Genomic DNA, 22,719 nt, shown 5'->3' with positions numbered 1-22,719 from the left:
AACTAAGCGCTGACCATGCCAACTCCGGAGAGGACCGTAATGGCTTCAATATTACTGGGGCATGTATGAAAGAAACCTTACATTAATTCATTTAAACAGCCATTTACATCCTGTGGAGAGGGAGGCGGGTGCGAGTGCAGGCCACGAGAGGGATCTAGTCTCGCTGTCATTGTAATAGGGTCACTTTGACGCATTGGGCCAGGTCCAGTTTCTCTGATAACAGCTGCAGGATGAAAGCATGGAGCGGACTGCGTCTGGAAAACTTAAACAACGATCAAAAGGTACAGAAGTGTGAGCAGCACAAACTAAAAGGTATTTTTCATAAACCACACCTTCTGAATATTCAGTAGCACCTGCTTTTCCTTGCACAGAAGAACTTAGGAAGCCAACAATTTGGCTGCGTGAGACGCCAACAAGAAAGCAATGGCGAAAGTAACAGGTTGCAAGACTAAACTCAGAAATGTTCTTTGTTGCCGCCCTGAAAAAAACATGCAAGATCCTCAGTGTGCCGCAGTCGGCTTTGAACCGTTCTCCTGAAGGCGTCCCTTGCGTAATTGTCAAGATGTCCTTCAGCAGCGATCAATGGGGCACCCAGGCATAAATGGAAGGTGGTTTCGAAGTTTTGCGATGATATGAATTCTCCTCAACGTCCCATCTATCAAGATAAAACAAATGCTGCTCATTACTGAGAAAAAATACACCAGCGTTCCAGCAAGGGCAATTTTGCCTCCCCAAAAACGTGTGGGAGTTTTTAATATTGTGGAGTGGAGCGTGTGTCACCCAGGGACCCACTTCAGCTCTTCATCAATCTGCCGTTCCCCCCCATCCCTCTTCCTCCCACCCCCACGGACCTCGCCGGAGATCTACAGACGAATCTGTGCCTTATCGTTTTAGAACAATGCTCCTTACTGCTCACCAGAGAAATGTCCTATTTGATTTCAGGAGAAGTAAATGATCTTTCATCTGCGGTATGAAATTGGAAAGTTTTAGTGCCAATTGACTACTCTTGAAGAAAGAAAAAAGAAAAACATCTCGGTTTTTAAAACGACTAAGATTTTGGGAGTTTGATTGATGGTTCCATCAAAACAAAACCCACCGTTTTCATTTTAGATGCACACTGTGTTACTATATTTTTCAAAAGTAGCACAAAATGCAAAGTGGGTAGCCAAAAAATGAGCAAGAAAAAGGATAATTTCACCTCTTATACTTCCCTAGACAGTCAAAACAGTAAATCAACCACCACTGAAACAGATAAAAAAAAAAATTAAATGTCTTTGGAGTATATAAAAAATGTTCTTTCTGTTTTGTTATTTTCATTAACTTTGTTTTCTCTAAATCTAAGCATAGTTGAGCTAAACCCGGTTTGTCAAGATCACAGATGAAACAGTTTTTAAAGAGGGTCCACAAGGGGGTGCTAGAGAGGCTGTGTAAAAGTTCAGAAAATAGTTCTATAAAAACTAAATTGATATATACAAATATATAAATATATATTTAAAATTATATACACAAAAAAAACTATTTTATAATAATAGTTGTGTTTTGCTATTAATGTTTTAATATTTAAAAATATAAAAAATACAATTTACTGAATTCACATTATTGCAGTTCATTTAGGTTTCAAAAACTGGTCAGATATGATGAAAAATAATAAAAGAATGAAAAGAAAATAATTTGGAAAATGATTAGTAATAAACAGTTTATTTTATTAGTGCCTAAAAATAAAAGTGTCACCTCAATATAAAGTAAAAACATTTTACACATTTATATAAATCTGCATTTTTTTTCATAGCATAAAAAGGATTTTTATACTATACATTTTGCAGTCTGTGATGTCATCAGAAAGTTTGAAAATCCCTTGTCTTAGAAACCTGATTTCAGTCATTACTCAAAAAGTGCTTGAGTACTTGAACTCAATTTGATAAATTCAAACACATTCTCTTAACCACCACAATCCCTTATTATTTTGCTCTGGCAGTTTCCTTATAACATGTATCTGCTGTTGAAGTCTAGGTACACTGATTTAGCTTAGTCCGGAACTATGCCTCTCTCCCCAGGGGTTTTGGGCTCTAAGCCATCTGGTTAGCGTTCTCACAGTCCATTTCCTCGTGCTGCGCTCTCCACAACACTGGCTGAGAGGAACTAATGTGAAAGTGAGGGAGAACCATTGAGCACAAAAGCTCATTATACATCTACACCAGGCCGAGTGGCTTTCGCTGGGTCACACACCAAGCAAAAAAAAAAAAAGATGTACGTAGGTTTTATTTAACAACCAGAGGAAGGGATTGTTTCCCGATGACAAGACTTGGCCTTGACCCTGCGCCTTTCTCTTTGGCTCGTCGTAAGTTTCCTATCACAATGCGGTGGAAAATAGCCCAGGAAAGAAAGGGATTAGAAAGCCTTACGAAAAAAAAATTTAAAATTATTTCCATCTGGACAAAGAGGGGTGGGGGGCGGTGGGAGGGAGGCATTGGGAGGGGTGGGGGATTTCTTCCCAAAAAACATCTGGAGAAGCAATCTGGTGTAAATAAGGAGACAGCGACTCACTGCCCACCCAATAAATAACACACTGGGAAGGAGCTAGTTCACAATCTGGGCTTCCCCGGAACATGACACTGAATTAGACTCAGCCAGCAAGTAGGGAAAGCTGGGAATGGGGTGGATGCATGTGTGCATAGAACATTTTCTTGCATGCATGTGTCTGATTTGCCCCGTCCTGGTTTTGTCTTTTGGCTGTGCGACAGTCACTGGCAGGTAACGTACTTTCTCTTGTCATCCACATGGAAAAATATCCTGCCTTCTTGGGTGACTGCGTTTGCCAACGCTCTCGAGCAGAGGTAGGTGCAGAGATACGGTGCTGGAGAGAACACAGCTCCAGTCTGCCCCCGTGGGACTTTCAGCACCTCTCTCAACTAGAAATATTTGTTTTCTCTGCTCAGATAGTGGTTTGGGTAAACAGCATATTGCCTGCTCAAGTTGGCACAAACATGGTTTGTTAATTACATTTTCCATGCCAGACAAACATTCAAAGTAAGGCGCACATTTTGTGTACAATTTGTGAACAAAAACAAATATTTTTGTATCACAACAGCCATTTTTAATCATTTATTAATGCAAAATGTTAAAATACTTCCTAGTGACCTAGTTTAATATGCAAGACGGTAATAAGTAAGCCATGTTTTACCTGAAAAGTATTTATGGTGCTGTAAAAATGCTAGCTTTGTGAACAGCACAACAAAGCAACACTGGCTCAACCAATGGTGTCGGTTGGGGGCGTGGCTATTGGTTTGGCTGTAAAGCTGAATTTCAACAGGCATTCTAAACTAACTCTACCTGGGGAAATTCAGCTTTACATTGTTCATTTTAACATATTAAAATTATTTATATATATATATATATATATATATATATATATATATATATATATATATATGTATATATATATATATATATATATATATATGTGTGTGTGTGTGTGTGTGTGTGTGTGCGTGTGCGTGTGCGTGTGTGTGTGTGTGCACTTCTTTTTAAAATTTAAGGGGCAGAATGATATTTTAATGTTTTTGAAAACCTGCATTTCATGAAAAACAAAGTACAATAGTAATATTATGAAATATTTAAAATAACTTGTTTGTACATTAATATATTTATATATTTTAAAATTGAATCGTTATAATATATGATTTGCTCTTTAAGAAACAATTCTTATGATCAATGCTGAAAAGATTTGAGCTGCTTAATATTTTAATGTAGACTGTGATACGTCAGAATTATTTGATGAAAAGAAAGTTCAAGAGGTTAAACGACAACTTATGGACTGAACAAACATGGGACACTTTATTCCTTCACTGTTAATTCTAAATTGTTTTTTGACTCAAAATTATATGGCCTATAGTTGTTGTTGTTGTTTTGATGTCGTATTTTCTTTTTTGGGGGGAGGGAAGGATATTGACTATAACTGTAATGAAAGTAAAGAAAGTTCAAATTGAAACAAATCTTTTAAAACGATTCAAAAATGTTTAGTGTCACTTTTGGTCAATTTAATGCATCATCTCTGAATAAAAATATAATTTTTTATTTTAAAAAATCTTGCTGACCCCATACTTTTAAACGATAGTGTATATTTACATACATGAAAAAAAATAACGATACAATATGGACTAAACTGCACAAAAAGACACCAAAAATATTTAAATTCATGCCGCTCCTGTTTAATCTTACATAAAAGTAAACTTCCAGTATACCTGCCGGCTGAAAACTGCAGCAGCCACAGCGTGTGTTGATTTCTTGCAGCAGAAGAGGGCTGCCTCATGCGCACTGACTCCCAGTGCCCAGCGGTGGCAGAGACAGAGGCAGATGGCACAGGCCCGGGTCTAAGGAGAGGAACACAGGGTGCCAGGGCTGCACGGGACACTCGGGAGAGCCTCTCAATGAGCAGTAGGCCACTATCTATCAGGGCCGGGGTGTTAATGAGAACGACGGAAAGAGGAATGCACGGGAGGGAGGAAAGGAAGGAAGCATTGATAAAAATGACAAAAGAACAGATGCAGGTGAACAGGTAGAGGGAGAGTAGGAGGAGTTGAATGACATTAATGATAGTTGGGAGATTACTCAAAGTGCAGGGGTGGGGAACGTTAGGTGTACAATGGAGGAAAAATTTCCAGACTTGCAACTGAAATCTGGGAAACCAGTTTTTTTTTAAGTTTAGAAAAGCTCAGAGCTGGTTTCACCACAGGAGATCATGCTTATATATCCCATCATTCTTTGCTCCTGCAGCTAGGTGTATGTTTCTGTGCGAGCGGCCCAGCAGAACATCACACATGCATTATGGGATGCTGAGGGGGCGGGTGCAGGAAGGGGACAAGGATCATGAATATTTGATAGAACATGAGAGGGACCAAACTGGGGTCGTCAGGAGATCATCAGCTGAGCCCATCAATATTACATGACACTTCCACATTTATTGTTCATGGAAGAGAGAATGTCTTGGGAGGGGGTTTCATCCATGTATTCTTTTCGGATGAATCAGTGGAAGTCAAGGGAGGAAAGTTTTATGGAAGGATAAACTTTTTGCCAGTGGATTTTTACACATACATGACTGACGTTTAGCAGAAAATCTCTGCTAGATATATGAACACAACTTTTGAATTCTCAAAGCCGAAACTGCAGCATGTTGATGCTATAACAGGGAGTCTTGGGAAGCTTTTGCCACCTGCTGATCACAGTTTCCGTTTCACTAAAACACACCAGATGTATTTCCCCTATTAATCTCAGTTATGCAATACAAAATCTAGCAAGATTTTACTTCAAATGCTTTACATGGGAATTACACCAAATATCAAATTAGAGTAAATCCACACATGCACAATCCTGCATTATTTTATCAGAGAAAACTATCTATCTATCTATCTATCTATCTATCTATCTATCTATCTATCCATAAAACAACATTACAAAATGTAATTAAAATATTAGATTATTCATATTATATAATTGTTATAATAAAAACATTTTAATTTACTACTGTTAATTATGGAAAGTAATTCATAATGAATAAACATTTTAATTAAATTACAGGACATTTTATAGAATTTACTCACCAGTTGTTCTGCAAATTCTTGTGAACAATCCAGAGTTTCAATACTTTTATAAGCCTGCTGGAAATCAATAATTGAGCAGTGAGGTGTAGCATGCTGTTAGATTTTCAGGTGAGGGGAAGAATGAATATTTATAATTCTGAAGTCCTGTAGCGTTCAGGTAGTACTGCGTGGTAATGAGAGGACACACCGAGCGGAGCCCCGAAAAAATAATCAAGCTGAACAAGAACATGAAAGAAACATCTTACTCACCGAGTATATCCTGTGTTTTATTTGCTGTTGTTCATATCTGTAGTTTTAGGTCAGGACATTGCGGTTTTCATCGAGAGGTTAAGTTTCTCAGGCTGAGGAGGTCTATGACGGACTCCTGTGAATTGATGCAGCTCACCTGCTGGATGAGCGATACTGTGGTTTATTTGAGTGAGCTTAAAACGAGAGCACAGAGTCAGTGTGTTACCTTAAAATCTCTCTTTATTTGTAGTGTGTAGTTTAATTAGACAAAACAGAATTTTCCATTCACACGTAACTGTTTTGAAACATTAAGCACACAGAAACAGCACACATTCTTTGAAAAACAAACCGACATATAGTGGATCATAAAATGTACAAGAACTGATTAGAGAGTAGCATACCTAGCTATTAATAATTCAAACAACAATCGTGCCATAAAACTCCCCATACACACAGACACTCAAAGCTTTGTCCCCAGCTCTCTCTCTCTCTCTCTCTCTCTGTCTTGCAGAAGTGTGGGCCCCTCACCTGGCTTAGATCAACAGAAGTTGCTCAGCAGGTTCTCAGGTTCCCCGTGTATGGCCTGGGTCCACAGCTCTCATAGGTCATTAAAGAAGCGGCATGCTGCTAGCTCTCATAGCACTGCTGCTGGGTCACTGTACAGGACACACACACACACACACACACACACACTAGACCTGCTCCTAATGAAACTCTCATGACTTCAGAACTTACAAAACAGACCAGCTGAAGAATGCACAGAACCAGACATAATTTTGAAAATTATATATTTCTGTGTGTGTGTGTGTGTGTGTGTGTGTGTGTGTGTGTGTGTGTGTGTGTGTGTAAAGTGGATGACAGAAAGACTAAATATAATTCTATATTTAATATAAATATAAATTAAAATTAAATATATTACATAACACATTGTAAACGAAGACATACCCACACACACACACATATATATATATATATATATATATATATATATATATATATATATATATATACATATATATTTATTTATTTTATTTTTTATTTTTTTTACTGATATATATTAAAGCTGATATATTAAAATATGTTATATTTAATGTATATGTGCCTATTCTATTAAGTAATTTTAATAATTTTTATTTAACTATTATTATTTAATAATTTAAGTCATTTTATTAAGTAATTTCACATGTATTAATGTATTTATATATAATTTATTTCTCTATACATATTAGTTATAAAATATAAAATAATAAACCTGATGTCTTTTTCCTTGCCATAAATACATTTGAAAGAATATATATACATGAATATAATATTTTACAATTTGTTTATATACAGAGAGGGAGCTCTGCATAATTGCTTAGACCCCAAAATGGTATACAATCTAATATAAAAAAATCAGGAGGCTACATATAATTGATCTGTACAATTGAAGTATAATTAGTAACTCAATTTATAGAGCTATAATCATAACAACTATTATGCCCAAGCAGACTGCTGGGAGCAATAAGCATGTTTTCTTCTAGTTTCATTGCGGTTCCTAGCACAAGTCCCTCCAATTTCATATGCTACATGACAACATCAGCCACCTGACAAATTATTCACTTATGGTTTGACATGCATAGTTAGTAGTCACTTATACTCCAGTAAAGATGACCCCAGACTGTAAAATAAAGTAATGTTAACACCTATACAGACAACATAACAGCACAGCAGTCTCTATATAGCACACAAGTAGAACAGGTTATGAATATTTCTCAGTGTTAAGTTTCTTATTAAGCGTTGACATTTCACTCCTCACCGTAGGTGGTACTGGGAGAAACTGACAGGTTGAGGAAAGGAATTTCCATGCAAACTCCATGTTTTTTTCTCGCATCCGGTGTGTGTATGTGTTAGAGAGAGAAAGAGAGGGGGGAGAGAGAAAGGAGTAAATTGAATTTTTTCAGGAAACTACACCCTCCAGCACAAAGATCTCAAATATTAAGTTTACTTTGCTTAACTTTGTTCATATGCAGACACTAATAAATGCGTTCAAAATTAGAAAGACCTACAAGCACCATATATCATATAAATAATCAAATAATACATACATTTCCATCACCTGAGGTTTAGGCTACCTAATGGCACTAAACTAATTTATGATGTCAAAAGACACTCTGAAATATTTATATGAGAAAGGGAAACTAGACCAAGCATTACTTAAGAACGAGAAGAAGAAGAAAACACCACTCATTCAATAATTGATTGAACATAAAATGATAAACTGCTTTAAATGCTCAGAATTGTTTGTCTGTTTTTCACATTTCTGAAATGGTTGTATGAAGTTTATTGAAGCGCGTATTGCATTAATAATTGATGGTGATGGGGTCTCTAACCTCGTTACTATAGTAAAGCTCAGCAGGAGCTCAGATCGGACATGAAAGACAGTCAGCAGTGCAAAAAAAAACTAACATTTCAAGTCCATCTTTCCACGCATAAAAATATCTTATTTATTTGATCAGAACTGTTTTATTTAGTAAAAAAATGACTACTAATAATTATGAACTCTTCCACACATAGGCTACGAGTCCGCGTGTTTTCAACGCTCAAACTTCTATATACTATCAAATGGTCACATTAAAAAATAAACAGTGTTTTGTCGCCATCTAGTGGAGTGTTGTTATTAACAAATGATAAGTGTGGATTCAAATTTGGATTTGCGTTTATTTGTAATACTCAAGAACACACACACACACATACACACACACACACGACGACCACGACACTGTTCTCATTCTTGACGATGTTGGTTTTTTTTTTTTTTTTTTTTTGGAGTTTCCATATGCAGGTTTGCAGCTAAATAACAAAATTAAATTAATATTAAAATGAAATCAACTAGTCAACACTGTGTGTCGAAATTTGAGAAAACTGCATTTTCCAAAATCATTTAATTCCCTCCATGTTACAAAAAGGATTCAAGTGATGCTACTTCTTTTAGGTCACGAATGTTTAAAATGATGTAAATCCAATCTTTAACAAGGTGACGTGCAAAATGTTGGACGCAGCCACGTACTATGTTGTTGGTAATTAAAATTAGCTGATTAAAAATATTTAATTGGATAAATGAATATTAATTCAACTGATTATGTCATTTTGACAATGTAATTTTGTTGAATAAAGCCAAGAAAGCCAAGGTTGGTAAGAACAATTTGAAAAACAACACCATAACAGAGAAATAATCAACTAACTGCGATCATCTAGCCCTCTATTAAACTTTTTTATTATTATTATTACTTCATTATACCTTTAGCTTACACAGAAGAGCTGCATTCTTGCGCAGGAAGTTTGTGTGTCACTGTCAAATGTAACAGTTAAAATGTGACTTTATGAAAAAGACTGTCCTAAATGGTTATTATAGTAGCATAATATTAATGCTGCTAAGCTTATGCACGTGACACCGGACCTTTAGGCCAAAACGACTATTTAAACAAGATTTTAAATTTAAACAGACACATGTTATTTCTTAAATATACTAGATTAATATTATATTAGATAATAGCACACAATATACCAAACAGATCTTAAACAACAAATCGCATGAGTTTTCCCCAATGTTAATCAACTATTTCAGTTAGGATACTTAAAAAAAAAAAAAAAAGTATGTCCCGTCATCGTCACTAGATGGCGCGCTAATTCCATTACTTGGGACTATAAATATTCCACTTTTCGCAGCGGAAAAATAATTCGAAAGGCAAAAGTAATACCGTAAATACTATATATAATATGATGATGATCAAATTAGTATATTTTTAACGAAAATCCAAGAGGAAAAATGAAATGTGCAAAGAAATGTGTATGGCACATATTTTCCCCTCAAACTCTCTCTCTCTTCCTCTATTCAGTGTTCTCACATTTGCTTCGCAACACTAGTGGCGCGTGATTTTGCAACATTACGGGGTTTATGTGTTCAGATAGAGCACATATCTGGGCTGAGATTTACATTAGGCACTAAACCGAGAACCATGGCACCAACCGTTATACTTTTACCTTTGCTAACTTTTATTGCAGTTTTAGTTGGAGGAGTAACTGCTTCTCCTTCTCTTAAAAAATCAGCTACAACTGTGTCACATAATTTAAATTATACTCAAGCATCATCTGCAACTGGAAGCGGGAGAGCTCGTGTTAAACACAGGACCACCAGCGCTTATGGAAACATCTCACCTACTAAGGTAAGCAGATTCTCCAAGACGGTCAAACCCACTGAGGCGACCACCAGAGCTCCGAAACCCACTGAGGGAAGCACCAAACCTCTGAGAGACACGACATTTAAACCCACTCCGGTCACCAGAGCTCCCAAACGCACAACAGTGAAGCCATTCGAGTCAAAGGGTACCACAAAAACTCAGAAGCCCACTGTGAAATGGACTGAGCTGAGCACAAAACCCTTGAAACCAACAACAGTGAAGCCAACCCTACCATCCACAAAAACGACGACCACCCCAGTGCGCTTCAACACAGAGGACCTGAATGAGAACATTGATAAAAACGTGGAAAGGAGAGTTTGGAACACACAAAAAAGTGAAGAACCACCAGTATTTGGTAAGTAAGTGTGATAGTCGAGTTTCCACTTTTGGAAATAAATGTTTAGCCACGGATAAAATGATACTTTTAAATAAAATATTGTAAAATAGAAAATATTATTTTATAATGATAATATGTATACAGATTCGATTGCATCACATTATTAATGCAATTTTTTTTTTATTACTGCAATAAAATGGGCGATTAGAATTTAAATCAATGTACAAATACATCATTTTTAAAAGTGTAATGTAGAGTTTGAAAGACAAGACAAAGTGAAGAAGCAAAGGATTTAATATTACTGCTATTAATGTAATAATTGTATTCATCTACATGTATCTATCTATACTTCCATCCATTTATATATTTATGCATGAATCATCTGTCTATCCATCCATCCATGCTAAAAAAAAATGGATCCCCAGGTTATCAGTTCATAAAAATGCAAGCAAGTGTTGTTACATAATTCCAAGCCATATTCAAACACTGCACAAAATAGTCCTCTTCCTGTTTCAAAAGGCAATGGGGTCACACGTCAGTGAACTAGTTTTCTCCACTGAAAAACATGATTTTTCCATAGATTATATTCAACTGCAGGAATTCTCTATGGTAAGAATTACAGGAAAATCTTACTTTCTGTCTTTCTGTCATGTATCTTGTAGAAAAGTTAACTAAAATAAGGACTGTACAGAACATTTGCAAGGATAACAAAAGCTAACTGAAGTCTTCATTATGATGAGGACAGAGACGAAACCATCTCACAGCCCTGCCTGACTATCAACTTGGACTATTTAACAGTTTAAAGGACAGCAAGACAATAGCTCTGGTCAAAGTAATTGGGTCATCTAAACATCAGCAGTGCCAGGAAATCTCCCCAATTTCAGATGAATTGGTGAGGAATGCTGACTCCACAAACCATCTGACTGACTCACCCACCAGAACCAGATGTGCTTGTTTCTCAACCGAGAGTCTCATCAGAGTCTTCACACTTTCCATGATGTCCATAATATACAGTACAAAAGTTCAAATGCAACAGGCTCAATCAGAATGCTAACCAGTAACCAACAAGATATTTCTGGGAATATTATACAAGCTTTTTGCTCATTAATAAGTTTAATTTGGAGGTCAGTAGTAAAGTAAGTAAAGAAAAAACTAAAATCTTTGCTTAAACTTGCCTTAAAAGAGCATGAAGCCCCCACCAGCAGCAGTTAATGCATGTGTAAAATATTTAAAGTGAGCAGGATTTGGATGATTAAAGATTATACCATGCATACTGTAACTGATTTTATCTGTGTGTTAAGGCACTTGTATACTGAAGCATATTATTTATAATAAATACTATAAACTAAACATTAGGTTTATTGTTCATAATATAATATGTTTTAGTAAGGCTACTTCCATGTTATTTTACCGACATAAAAATATGAGACATTCATGTTGTTATAAAGGACTCCCAACACAGAGGATACGAGTTTCCCCAATTATGCAGGTTTTACGAAACTGGGGTTTGCAGGTTTGTGAGGGAACTCCAATAGATAGCTTAGCTAACGAAAAGCTAAATCAAGAAATAATTTACAATTAAAAACAAAGACGAATCAAAATAAAAAGAAAGACGAAATTATTTGTTCATCTGCATATCATGCAACCATTAACTGACATTAAAAAAAAGTGAATATGTGAATGTGTAGTTAAATTCTTGAAATACTTCACTTCAAGTAACTATTTCAAATGGGTTCAGCTGACAGAAAACATTTCAAAAACAGTTCGGAACACTAAAACAGCCTGGTAGAGAAGGGAGAAAGTATTTGAAAAGCGGATGGGCCACGCTGGACTCCTCAAACAACAGTTTCCTGTCTGTCCTGCAGCTGCACCGAATGTAAATCTTATGCACTGATTACTAAACAGTTCTTTTAGAAATAGCATTCAAAATCCACTTGGCTGAAAAATCTAAGGAGCACACAATGTGTCTTTTTTCTAAATTTCCCTCTTTCTCAGAGTGTCCTCCTTTGGGTCTGGAGTCTCTGAAAGTTAAAGACTCGCAGATTCATGCCTCCTCTTACCAGCGTATGGGCCTGGGGCCACACAGGGGCCGACTCAACATACAGGTGGGCCACACTACAGAATAAACCTTAAATATATAGATAACACTTTAGTATAGGGTCCAATTCACACTAATAAGTAGTTGCTTATTAGCATGTCTATTAGTAACATATTGGCTGTTTATTAGTGCTTATAAAGTACATATAATAAACTATTAATAAGCAGCAAATAAGGAGTTAATTGAGGCAAAAGATATAGTTAATGGTTAGTTAATAGTGAGAATTGGACCCTAAAATAAAGTGTGACCAATATATACATACTAAAGTCCTATAAATTTCCAATAATTTCCTATAAAGAAATTACACATTAAAATGATCAAAAGTGATAGTAAATACATTTGTAATGTTTAGATTTCTATTTCAGATAAATGCAGTTTTTTTCAATGTGTCACCATAAATATAGGATCCATTATCATCAGCATATTTACCTATTTGTGGTTTTCAGATTAACATGAAGCACCATTTCATTGTTTTTTGTTTTGTTTTTGCAGTCTGGTGTGGAAGATGGCGATATCTATGATGGAGCTTGGTGCGCCCAGTATAAAGATCAGAAGCAGTGGTTACAGATAGATGCCAAGAAGCTCACACGGTTCACAGCAGTGATACTACAGGGTCGCAGCTCTATATGGAGGTACTTCATGTCATAATCTATTTCTTTACAATGCCATAATTAAAATAAATAGTGAATTCTAATATTAACAATATTCCACTTTTATTCTGCAGCTTGGACTATGTAGAAACCTTCAAGGTTCAAGTTAGCAATGATACCATTAAATGGAAGCCATGCATGAATGGAACAGAAGAGGCGGTATGTTGGTCTCTGTTAAAAAGGAGAAATAATAAAGATTTTGAATGTTTTTGAAAGAGATCTCCCCCATGCTTTATTTGATGAAAAATAGAGTTAAACATTAATATTGCAAAGCCTTATTCCAATTTAGTAATATTGAACTATTTTGAACTATTTCTATTTTAATATATTTTAAAATTGAATTTCCTGTGATGCAAAGTTGAATTGTCAACAGCCCTTAACAATCCTGATTGTTACTTTTAAATTTTTGATTACATACATATAACAAGGTAAAAATATGGTGTCAGAAAGTTGACAGTTTTGCAAAGTAAAATTGCAGCATTATGAGTTCTGAGGCTCATACAATGGGAAAAAATAGTAAAAACCAAAATAACTATTTTTATTTAGATTCAAATATGCTATTTAATATCATGGAGTCAACCTAAAGGAAGTATTTTATACCAACATAATAATTTTTTTTTAAAGTAAAATCATTTAGAAATCTCTTTTTTTAAGGTACCAATTGTAGATTACCACTTTTAACAGTGTAGAAGACACTACTCTATTTTGTCCAACAACAAAAAAAAAGATTCACAAACAACAGTATTTCTCATTATAAGACCATATTAAGCATCATTTTGAACTGAATTACAGTTTTCCTTTCATTTTACAGAGATAATGTAAAATAAGCCCTGTTTTCCAGACAGTAGGTTGTGCCATTGACTGCTGCTGTGTATATTAGCCTCAGGATCTTTGTGACATCATTATATCCATTAAGTGTTTCCAGCTGGCACAGGGCGCTGGCAGTAGCTGGCAGGGTTAAGCGACTCTTTTGAAAAGAATAGCCTGCCCACTGTGGTCTGCTCTGTGCCAGTCTCGCGTGTGCCCTCCTTGGGCATAGACTAAAATGAGGTGCAGTGCCAGCTGCCACTGGCAAATGTCATTTGGATCGTATCAAAAGGATCACTCACCAGAAGTGATCTTGTATGCTAACAGGTGTTTGAGGGGAACACGGACAGCGAAACACCAGTCTTGGCCATTTTGCCCAAGCCGGCGGTGGCACAATACATACGCATTAACCCTCAGACCTGGTTTAAGAATGGGACCATCTGTCTGAGAGCTGAAATTATGGGCTGTGAGCTGCCAGGTATGCCAAACACAAACATTTCATTCATCTCATATATGAAAATCTTTCTTTGACATATCATGGAGATCACAGGTCTAAGGAAAACAATGATAAGAACATAAGTAACAATATACTACTGTGAATTAAATGTGGGCAAAGTAATATTCATGAATTGTACATTGTGTTTTAAGATCCAAATAATATCTACCCATGGCAAGCTGATGAAGGCACCAAGGACAAACTGGACTTCAGACATCATAACTACAAAGAGATGAGGAAGGTGAGAAAGACGGAATTTTTTTACCTTGTTTTGTTGTTTCTTGGTCAATATGAAATGATGAAACCCACAGAGATATTGCAGATTAAAAATGATATGTAAGGCTCTGTAGAATTCTTATGTGTAATGGATTAATTAGTTTTTCTTATTGAAGATAAATAAATGCTGTGAATAATAAAAAAGCAATTGCTACTTAAAGCCAGCCCTACATGCAGTTACAGTGCACTTCAGATAGAGCTGGTCTTTCAGTCGGGCCACATGATCTAATAACCAGCCCTGGCGAGAAAACAAACATTTTTCCAGATTGTGACCACTTCCTTGCGGTTCACTTGTGGTCAGTCGACCACTATTATGCAACAGTGTCTACATTAACACAACCCCGCGGGCGGGTAACAAAAACCACATTTAAATACACACAGAAAGATAAATGCAAGGAATTTTTATTTTGTATATTCTCCATGATCACTGATCTGAAGGAAAATATGCGCTTTGTTATATACTACTGTCCAAAAGTTTGCGGTTAGCATATCCTGAGTCCAAAGTGTTTTAAATAAACTTCTGATGCTTACCAAGGCTAAAAAATACACTGATTACCGTAATATTGTGGAAAACTATTACAATTTAAAGTGTGTTTTTGATTTTAATATAGGTTGAAATGTAAATGATCATTGCTGCTCAGGAAAAAAAAATTATTATTATCATCTAATTGTCATAAAACAGGTGTGTTGCTTAATTTTTTAAGGAAACCATGTTTGATCAATTCACTTTTGTCCCTTCTATTGTCATTTTAATGTGATGTGTCCTTAAAGTGCATTAAGAATAAGCTTTTAAAAAGTGCACAATCATTTGTCTTTCAGCTCATGAAGTCGGTGAACGAGATGTGTCCTGATATCACCCGCATTTACAGCATTGGCAAAAGCTACATGGGCCTTAAACTGTATGTGATGGAAATCTCAGACAATCCAGGCAAACATGAGCTGGGTGAGTTTGAGTCCCAACACAAGTTAATCTACCACTAACTATATTCTGTTTAAACAAGCTAAAACCTGACTAATATTAATTTATGCAAGCACAATTTTAGCTCAAAAAGTGTTTCTTTAGCTTACTTTCAACATGTGTTTGAATTATACGCCAAGTCTTAATGATATATAACCACTCAATAAATATGTTAATAAATTTAAGGCCACGCTATAGGATACTGATGTGGCAAATGCCTAAAGATAACCAGGCAGAATATACAGACCTTTGAAATCTCAATGCAAATTTTGGAGAGAAAATGTGTGGAAATTCAAACAGGGTAAATTGTACTACTAAAGAAACATAGGACCAAGGGTGTGTATAATTTTGTAAAAACTGATCAAAAGTTCAAATTCTGTGGAAATCAGTAGACTTTTCTGGCACATATTCCATGTGAGTGCAGTAATCAGTTTTTATGCTGGAACGAGAGCAATTGGAACATAGCCCAAAAACCCTCGGCCCCTTTCTCTCTCACTCGCTCTCATTCACTCTGATTTGCCCTGTCCATTTACACTGGGCAACTCTAATGTTTACATTGGCCTGTGGGTTAGAGATTGGTTTCTCAGGTGAGAGAGGTTGCCAGCTCTGGCAGTGGTTTTCTCATCTCCTGCCAGCGCTCATAATGCAGGCTGGAGCCAGGGATGCAATCGCAGAAAGCCATGGCGGCAGACCTCAGAAAGTGTCTAGAGAATGAAAGTGGGAAGAAATAACCTCAACCGGTATGTTAGAAAATCATAGAGCATTTCACAAGCGGATCAAAGCATGTGGCAATTCTGTTTAGGAGAAAATTTGACCCATTAATGTGAGAAATACCAGGCACAATGGAGAAATGTCAGCCTACAAGTCTCCACAAGTTATGGCCTGTTTGTAAATAGATTAGCTTTATGCCATGAAATGAAAAGAGCATGAAAGTGCATTTATGTGTTCAAGTATTACAAGCCACATGCATCAAGTCTAAGGCCAAATAACATTCCTAAACATCATTATTGGCTTAACCGCTTTTTCTCAACACATAAACAGTCCTTTCATATTCAGTTTACTTACAGAACACTGGAAATAAAAATCCCTCACTGAAGTGCTCTATACAGTAGAGTATTACCTAGCCTGTCTGATATCACAGGTATATCACAGGGGTGTAATGGCACACACATATTTCTATCAAACATTTTTGGTACGGGTCTTTCGGTTCGGTACACATGTGTACCATTGCAACAACATCCACAGCACCTTTCCATTGCACAAAAGGTTCTTTATAATGGAAAAAGTTAGTGTCTTCACACTAAAGAAAAATAAACCTTTTGAGAACCTAAAATGGTTCATCACTGCAAAAACCACCTTTTGGAACTTTAATTTTTAAGAGCGTTGTTGTTTCAGGGGTTTTCCAGACTCACTGCATTTAAATCTATGGCATATCAATGATGTGGTCTGCATGTGGGGGTCAAAGATCAGTTAGTTACACCTCTGGAAATTCCTCCTCTCTGCCGGGGTGGATGATGTTTTCTCAGCAAGGCTAACGAGAGCCAGATTGCTGAGACTGAATGGGTCAGCTGTTAGCCAAATAGTGTAGAAAGAGAGGAGGGGGAATTTAACTTTGCAGAGGACCTGAACCTAATGACGCCCAGTTTCACTGTCAAAACAGACGCAACTTGGCTGACAAAGAGGCGGCAAGCTCCAAGCCGAATCAATATTTATAGAAATAAATCAGCCAAGCTAGGTTAGATATGCATGGATACAGCTCAGTTGCACATATTTCCTGTTTTTGTTTAACAATTCAGAGCCAATTTTAAATATACCTGTTTTTAGGGGGAATAACACATTGTGTTCTAAATTTCATGATATTATAATTGAAAAGGTTTTTTTATATACAAAACTCAATGTTTTACAGAATTTTCCCCTCATGTCCAATTTTATACTGAAAAGAAATGCGTGATGCAAATGTTTATAGTGGTCTAAACACACATGAGATTCCAGTTATATCAATGGCTTACAAAAGTTGTTTTAATTTCACACAGTGGTGGCCATGTTGAGACCACATGAATGAATACTAGTTGCAAAAAGGGTATTTCTACAATATGAGCTGAAATTGTAAACATCCATGCCAATTGGACATAAGTCCAAGACAGATACCAATAAAGAAAATACAGAAGGGCACCTGCAATCACATGTTAAAAGAGTAAAATTTATGTACTAATGCAAAGGGCACTATTTAAATCTTGACACTTTCCGAACATTTAAGACATTCTTCATTATGCCTATTTTGTTCTTCCCAAAAGAGAGCACTGATTAAAAAAAAAAGTTGGCCCACACACATAAGACTCAACCAATTAAGATTAAAAAAACTTTGAACTTCAAAACAAAACAGACAAGCAGAGCTTTCTGAACTGCTAGAGAGAGGGTGCCAGATTTCAGACTTCTCTGTTAGCAGACTCTATAGGGGAGGTGGAGAGGCATCTGTGCAAAGCATGGAGTTACTTTTCAAAACAGAGCCCCCAGTCTGTACATCTGTATACCATAACTCTCCTAAAAGCTGCACACAAGTAATCTATTTTGCGTGAAGGAGCATGACAATCTGAAGGCATTTTGGCTCCCCCTGCAGGTGAACCTGAGTTTCGCTATGTGGCTGGTATGCATGGGAACGAAGTGCTCGGCAGGGAACTACTGCTCAACCTGATGGAGTACATATGCCAGGAGTACAAACATGGAAATCAGCGCATTGTTCACCTAGTCAAAGAGACACGCATCCATCTCCTGCCTTCGATGAACCCTGATGGCTATGAAATGTCTTACAAGAAGGTAGAGTGGAGAAAGCTATGGATATTCTGCTGTTTTCAAAATGATTCTCCTTCAACACACTGCTGTTCAAAGGTTGGGTGTCTGTAAAGTTTTTTAAATGTTTTTGAAAGAAGACTTACACTCACTGCATTATTTGATCTTAAAAGAAAAACGTACTGACCCCAAACGTTTGGGCTGTTGGGGCGTCAGGCTTGTAACCTGCAGGTATGAGTCTCTGTGCCAGCAAGGATTGTTGGTGGGGGGAGTGAATGTCCAGCACTCTCTCCACCCTCAATATCACAACAGAGAGACCCTTGAGCAAGGCACCGAATTGCTCCGAGTGTGTGTTCATAGTTGGCGTGTGTGTGTGTGTGTTCACTGCTCACTGCTGTGTGTGTGTGTGTGTGTACTTGGATGGGTTAAATGCATAGCACAAGTTCCAAGTATGGGACACATACACAGTACTTGGCCACACATCACGCCCTTTTCTTTTGCTTCCTTCTTTGAAGCATAAATGGCTGCCCACTATTCCGGGTGTGTGTTCACGGAGTGTATGTGTGTTCATTGCTTTGTGTGTGCACTTTGGATGGGTTAAATGCAGAGCATGAATTCCGAGTATGGGTCACCATACTTGGCTGTATGTCACGCCACTTTTTTTTACCTTTAAAAATAATCTTTGTGCTTATTACATTTTTTATCATTCACTAACAAGCTCATTAAGTCAGTGACTTGAAAACGCCTGTGTTTTGTGAACATGCTTTGTTTTACAGGGTTCAGAGCTGTCCGGGTGGTCACTGGGACGCTATAGTTATGAGGGCATTGACATGAATCACAACTTTGCAGATCTGAACACAGTGATGTGGGATGCCATCGAGCTGGAAACAGACAAATCTAAACTAATCAATCACTACTTTCCCATTCCAGAGTACTACACTTCAGAAGATGCTATGGTATGAGGTCTCACTGATTAAAACAAGCACCCCTCTCATCTTTAAATGGCTTCAAATGATCATTTCCCTAAGATTTGAAATAAACCATTATTTTGGTCTTATATTTAAGGTGGCTCCAGAAACGAGAGCCGTCATCAGTTGGATGCAAACTATACCTTTTGTTCTCAGTGCTAACCTTCATGGAGGGGAACTGGTGGTCACATACCCGTTTGATATGACCAAAGATTGGGCTCCCAGAGAGCACACTCCCACCCCCGATGAAAGCTTCTTCCGCTGGCTGAGCACGGTTTATGCGAGCACCAACCATGTGATGTCCAACCCAGACCGAAGGCCCTGTCACAATGAGGACTTCCTTCGTTACAATAACATTATCAACGGAGCAAACTGGCATACGGTCCCAGGCAGTAAGTGCTGCTGCTTTTGAAATCAGAAAGGAGTTTAATCTTTGCTGATAAAATATAAAATAGGCAAAAAAGAGCATATATATATATATATATATATATATATATATATATATATATATATATATATATATATATATATATATATATATATATATATATGTATATACTGTGTGTATATATATAGGCAAACTTATTGCAAAATATATACGTATAATTATATTGTAATATCTACCCTAGCTATCCGTATTCTCTCATTTTCTGTCACCAGGAAAAAAAATTTAATATAACTTGTTCACCTCGTAAAAAGTTTTTACCATTACCATTACGTTCAGTTCAAAATGTACTTTTCACCAATACACACATACAAGTTTGGGTAAGGTTTCTTAAAATGCATCAAAAGTGACAAAGAAATTATAATGTTACAAATTAATTGGTTTCAGATATATGTTGTTGTTTTGAATTTTCAAAAAATCTTGAAAAAAAAATTGGCATCACAGTTTAAAAAATATATATATTAAGCAGCACACCTTTTTTCAACACTGATAAAAATAAGAAATGTTTCTTGAAGACTAAATCAGCATATTAGAAAGATTTCTGAAGGATCATATGTCACCAAAGACTGGAAATAAATCTCATTTTAAAATATAATAAATCAGAAAATAGTTATTTTGGTTTGTAATAATAGTTCGCAATATTACTGTTTTTAAATACGCAGCAAAGATCCATAGAGACTTCTCTGAAACATTTAAAAATCTCACAGACTCCTAACTTTTGAACGGTAGTGTCTGAGAATATTAACCCTGATTGCATCACTCTGCCTCTGTCTTCATCTGTAGGTATGAATGACTTTAGTTACCTGCACACCAACTGTTTTGAGGTGACGGTGGAGCTGTCCTGTGATAAATTCCCTCATGCCAGTGAGCTCCCCGAAGAATGGGAGAACAATAAAGAATCTCTCCTTGTTTACATGGAGCAGGTACAAAATATTACATACAGAATGTCAGCAACCACGTCTTAACATCTGAATGTGTCAGAAAAAGCAATGCAAACACTGATTTGTGTATATGACAGGTGCACAGAGGAATCAAAGGAGTGGTTAAGGACAAAGACACTGAAGCCGGCATCTCTGATGCCATAATCAAAGTAGATGACATCGACCACCACATAAGATCAGGTAGCGTTAATGCCATTCAGAATGATTAAAACAATCCTTCAAATAATTTCGGGAAGCTTCAAAATGAGCTGAAAATGTTCTCCTATCCTGTTTCAGCTTTTGATGGGGACTTCTGGCGTCTGTTGAACCCAGGCGACTATGATGTCACAGTGACCGCAGAGGGATACTTCCCAGCTACACGAAGTTGCAGGGTCGAATATGAGCATTACCCAACTATATGTGACTTCCACCTCACCAAGACACCAAAACAGCGTTTGCGAGAGATCCTGGCCAAGGGAGGCAAGATTCCCAAAGACCTACAGCTCCGACTGCGCCAGCTGCGCATACGGAAACTGCGTGCCAGCACTAAACTTATTAATCAACGCAGGGCATCACAGCAACGCAGGGCTAGAAGGGCCCACAACTAGACTGACCTTTGACCTGTTTTGCCGGCCAAGTACAGGACTAAACTATCAGTGTCACAGACAAATGAGTTTAGAGGGCCTGTAAGTTGCCCTTTCCTGTGGTAAAATACATTGTGTATTATACATTCAGAGCAGATACATTATGCAGTGTACTGTAAATTTTACATAAAATGTTTCAAACTAAACAGTTATTGATAAAACGGATGAATAAAAATATTTGCTAATATGTGCTCATATTTCTGCACAGAAGGGCAAATACAACATCTCAGTCTGGAACTGATGTTTTGTCAATGGTTTCATTAAATGTTTATATTTGATCTGCTATATTTCAAACAGTTTAACTCTGAAGATTAAATATACATAATACAAAAAAAAAAAAATATTTATAATGCTAGCAATTCCATAGAATGAAGTTTGATTAATTACTGTACGGTTTAGCACATGGGTGTTTTCTTTCTGAGTGAGACTTTTTGTCACAAAATCTAGCAACACATATGTTTCAAGGTAAACAATACGAAGATCGACATACCTCACATGACAAGCATTCGTATTTCCCAAATTGGAGTAGTTACAGAGGTCCAGATGAAACGGGAATCATTTGTAGATAACTTTTGTAATGAATGAACTTGGGCATGTGTTGTCCCTATGTTTGCCAGTCTCTGTTTGAGCTGTGGTTGTCAACAGATGGCGCTGAGGTGCTTTGGGAGATTCCAACAATGTACATAATTAAAGAAAAATAAATAAATTCGCTTTTAAAATACATTGAATATACTCTGTATTTTGTAATACTTGTCATAAGTTCGTAATATATTAATAAATATTGATGAAAACACAGGGCATTAAATAAAACGTTATAATAAATTATATTTATCAAATAAATCTAACAGGATTCCAGCTTTTTTATTTTTGGTTTTCGATAAAGTTTTTGAGTATTGTCTCAAATAATTCTTAAATACTATAAACATGGGGGGTTGATTTAAAAATCTACATTTGTGAATAAAGTTCTTCGCTAACAAAAGTAAGACATTAATCAACAAACCTTTTTTGCCATCTTCTTCATAGTTTCCATATTTAATATATATAAAGGACAGGTTCAATTTAACCACATTTCTCTCTTTTAACCATAATTGCACTTTTTCCCAGAAGACACTTGAATATTTACAAGCAAAAAAAAAGTTTGGAGATGAGTTGCAAACTTAACATAATATCATTTCAAAAATTAAATCTAACCCTTAGAAACTCTCCAGATGGGTAATATCATTTAAAATTTCCAAGTGAGTTTCTTTAATTTTGTGGTGAACTGGTAATTTTAAATATGAGGTTCTAA

At 36.4% G+C, this 22,719-nt stretch overlaps 1 protein-coding gene and 1 long non-coding RNA gene across 2 annotated transcripts; one reads left to right on the top strand and one right to left on the bottom strand.

The window, feature by feature from the left end:
* Positions 1-5,848: 5,848 nt before the first annotated feature.
* Positions 5,849-22,056, bottom strand: LOC127970885 (uncharacterized). The gene is made up of 3 exons (XR_008156686.1): positions 21,922-22,056; positions 6,354-6,481; positions 5,849-5,985 (listed from the first exon to the last, which is right to left on the bottom strand). It is a non-coding gene; the product is annotated as an uncharacterized LOC127970885 (long non-coding RNA).
* Positions 9,761-22,154, top strand: LOC127970884 (probable carboxypeptidase X1). The gene is made up of 13 exons (XM_052573583.1): positions 9,761-10,400; positions 12,378-12,487; positions 12,973-13,112; positions 13,205-13,289; positions 14,265-14,415; positions 14,586-14,674; positions 15,529-15,652; positions 18,285-18,481; positions 19,231-19,410; positions 19,520-19,814; positions 20,651-20,790; positions 20,886-20,988; positions 21,085-22,154. Exons 1-13 carry the CDS (start codon positions 9,824-9,826, stop codon positions 21,393-21,395), a joined length of 2,502 nt encoding a protein of 833 aa, XP_052429543.1. The 5' UTR covers positions 9,761-9,823; the 3' UTR covers positions 21,396-22,154.
* The last annotated feature ends 565 nt before the right edge of the window (positions 22,155-22,719 follow it).

The sequence above is a fragment of the Carassius gibelio genome, chromosome B14, assembly GCF_023724105.1.
Source record: "Carassius gibelio isolate Cgi1373 ecotype wild population from Czech Republic chromosome B14, carGib1.2-hapl.c, whole genome shotgun sequence".
NCBI lineage: Eukaryota > Metazoa > Chordata > Actinopteri > Cypriniformes > Cyprinidae > Carassius > Carassius gibelio.
This window is presented reverse-complemented; position numbering and strand designations above follow the sequence as displayed.

Excerpts from the sequence above, each read along its gene's own strand:
- LOC127970884 (XM_052573583.1), top strand. The coding sequence starts at position 9,824 with ATGGCACCAACCGTTATACTTTTACCTTTGCTAACTTTTATTGCAGTT. Across the intron at positions 14,675-15,528 it reads ACTACAAAGAGATGAGGAAG|CTCATGAAGTCGGTGAACGA; the intron begins GTGAGAAAGACG and ends TTTGTCTTTCAG. Across the intron at positions 19,411-19,519 it reads ACACTTCAGAAGATGCTATG|GTGGCTCCAGAAACGAGAGC; the intron begins GTATGAGGTCTC and ends CTTATATTTAAG.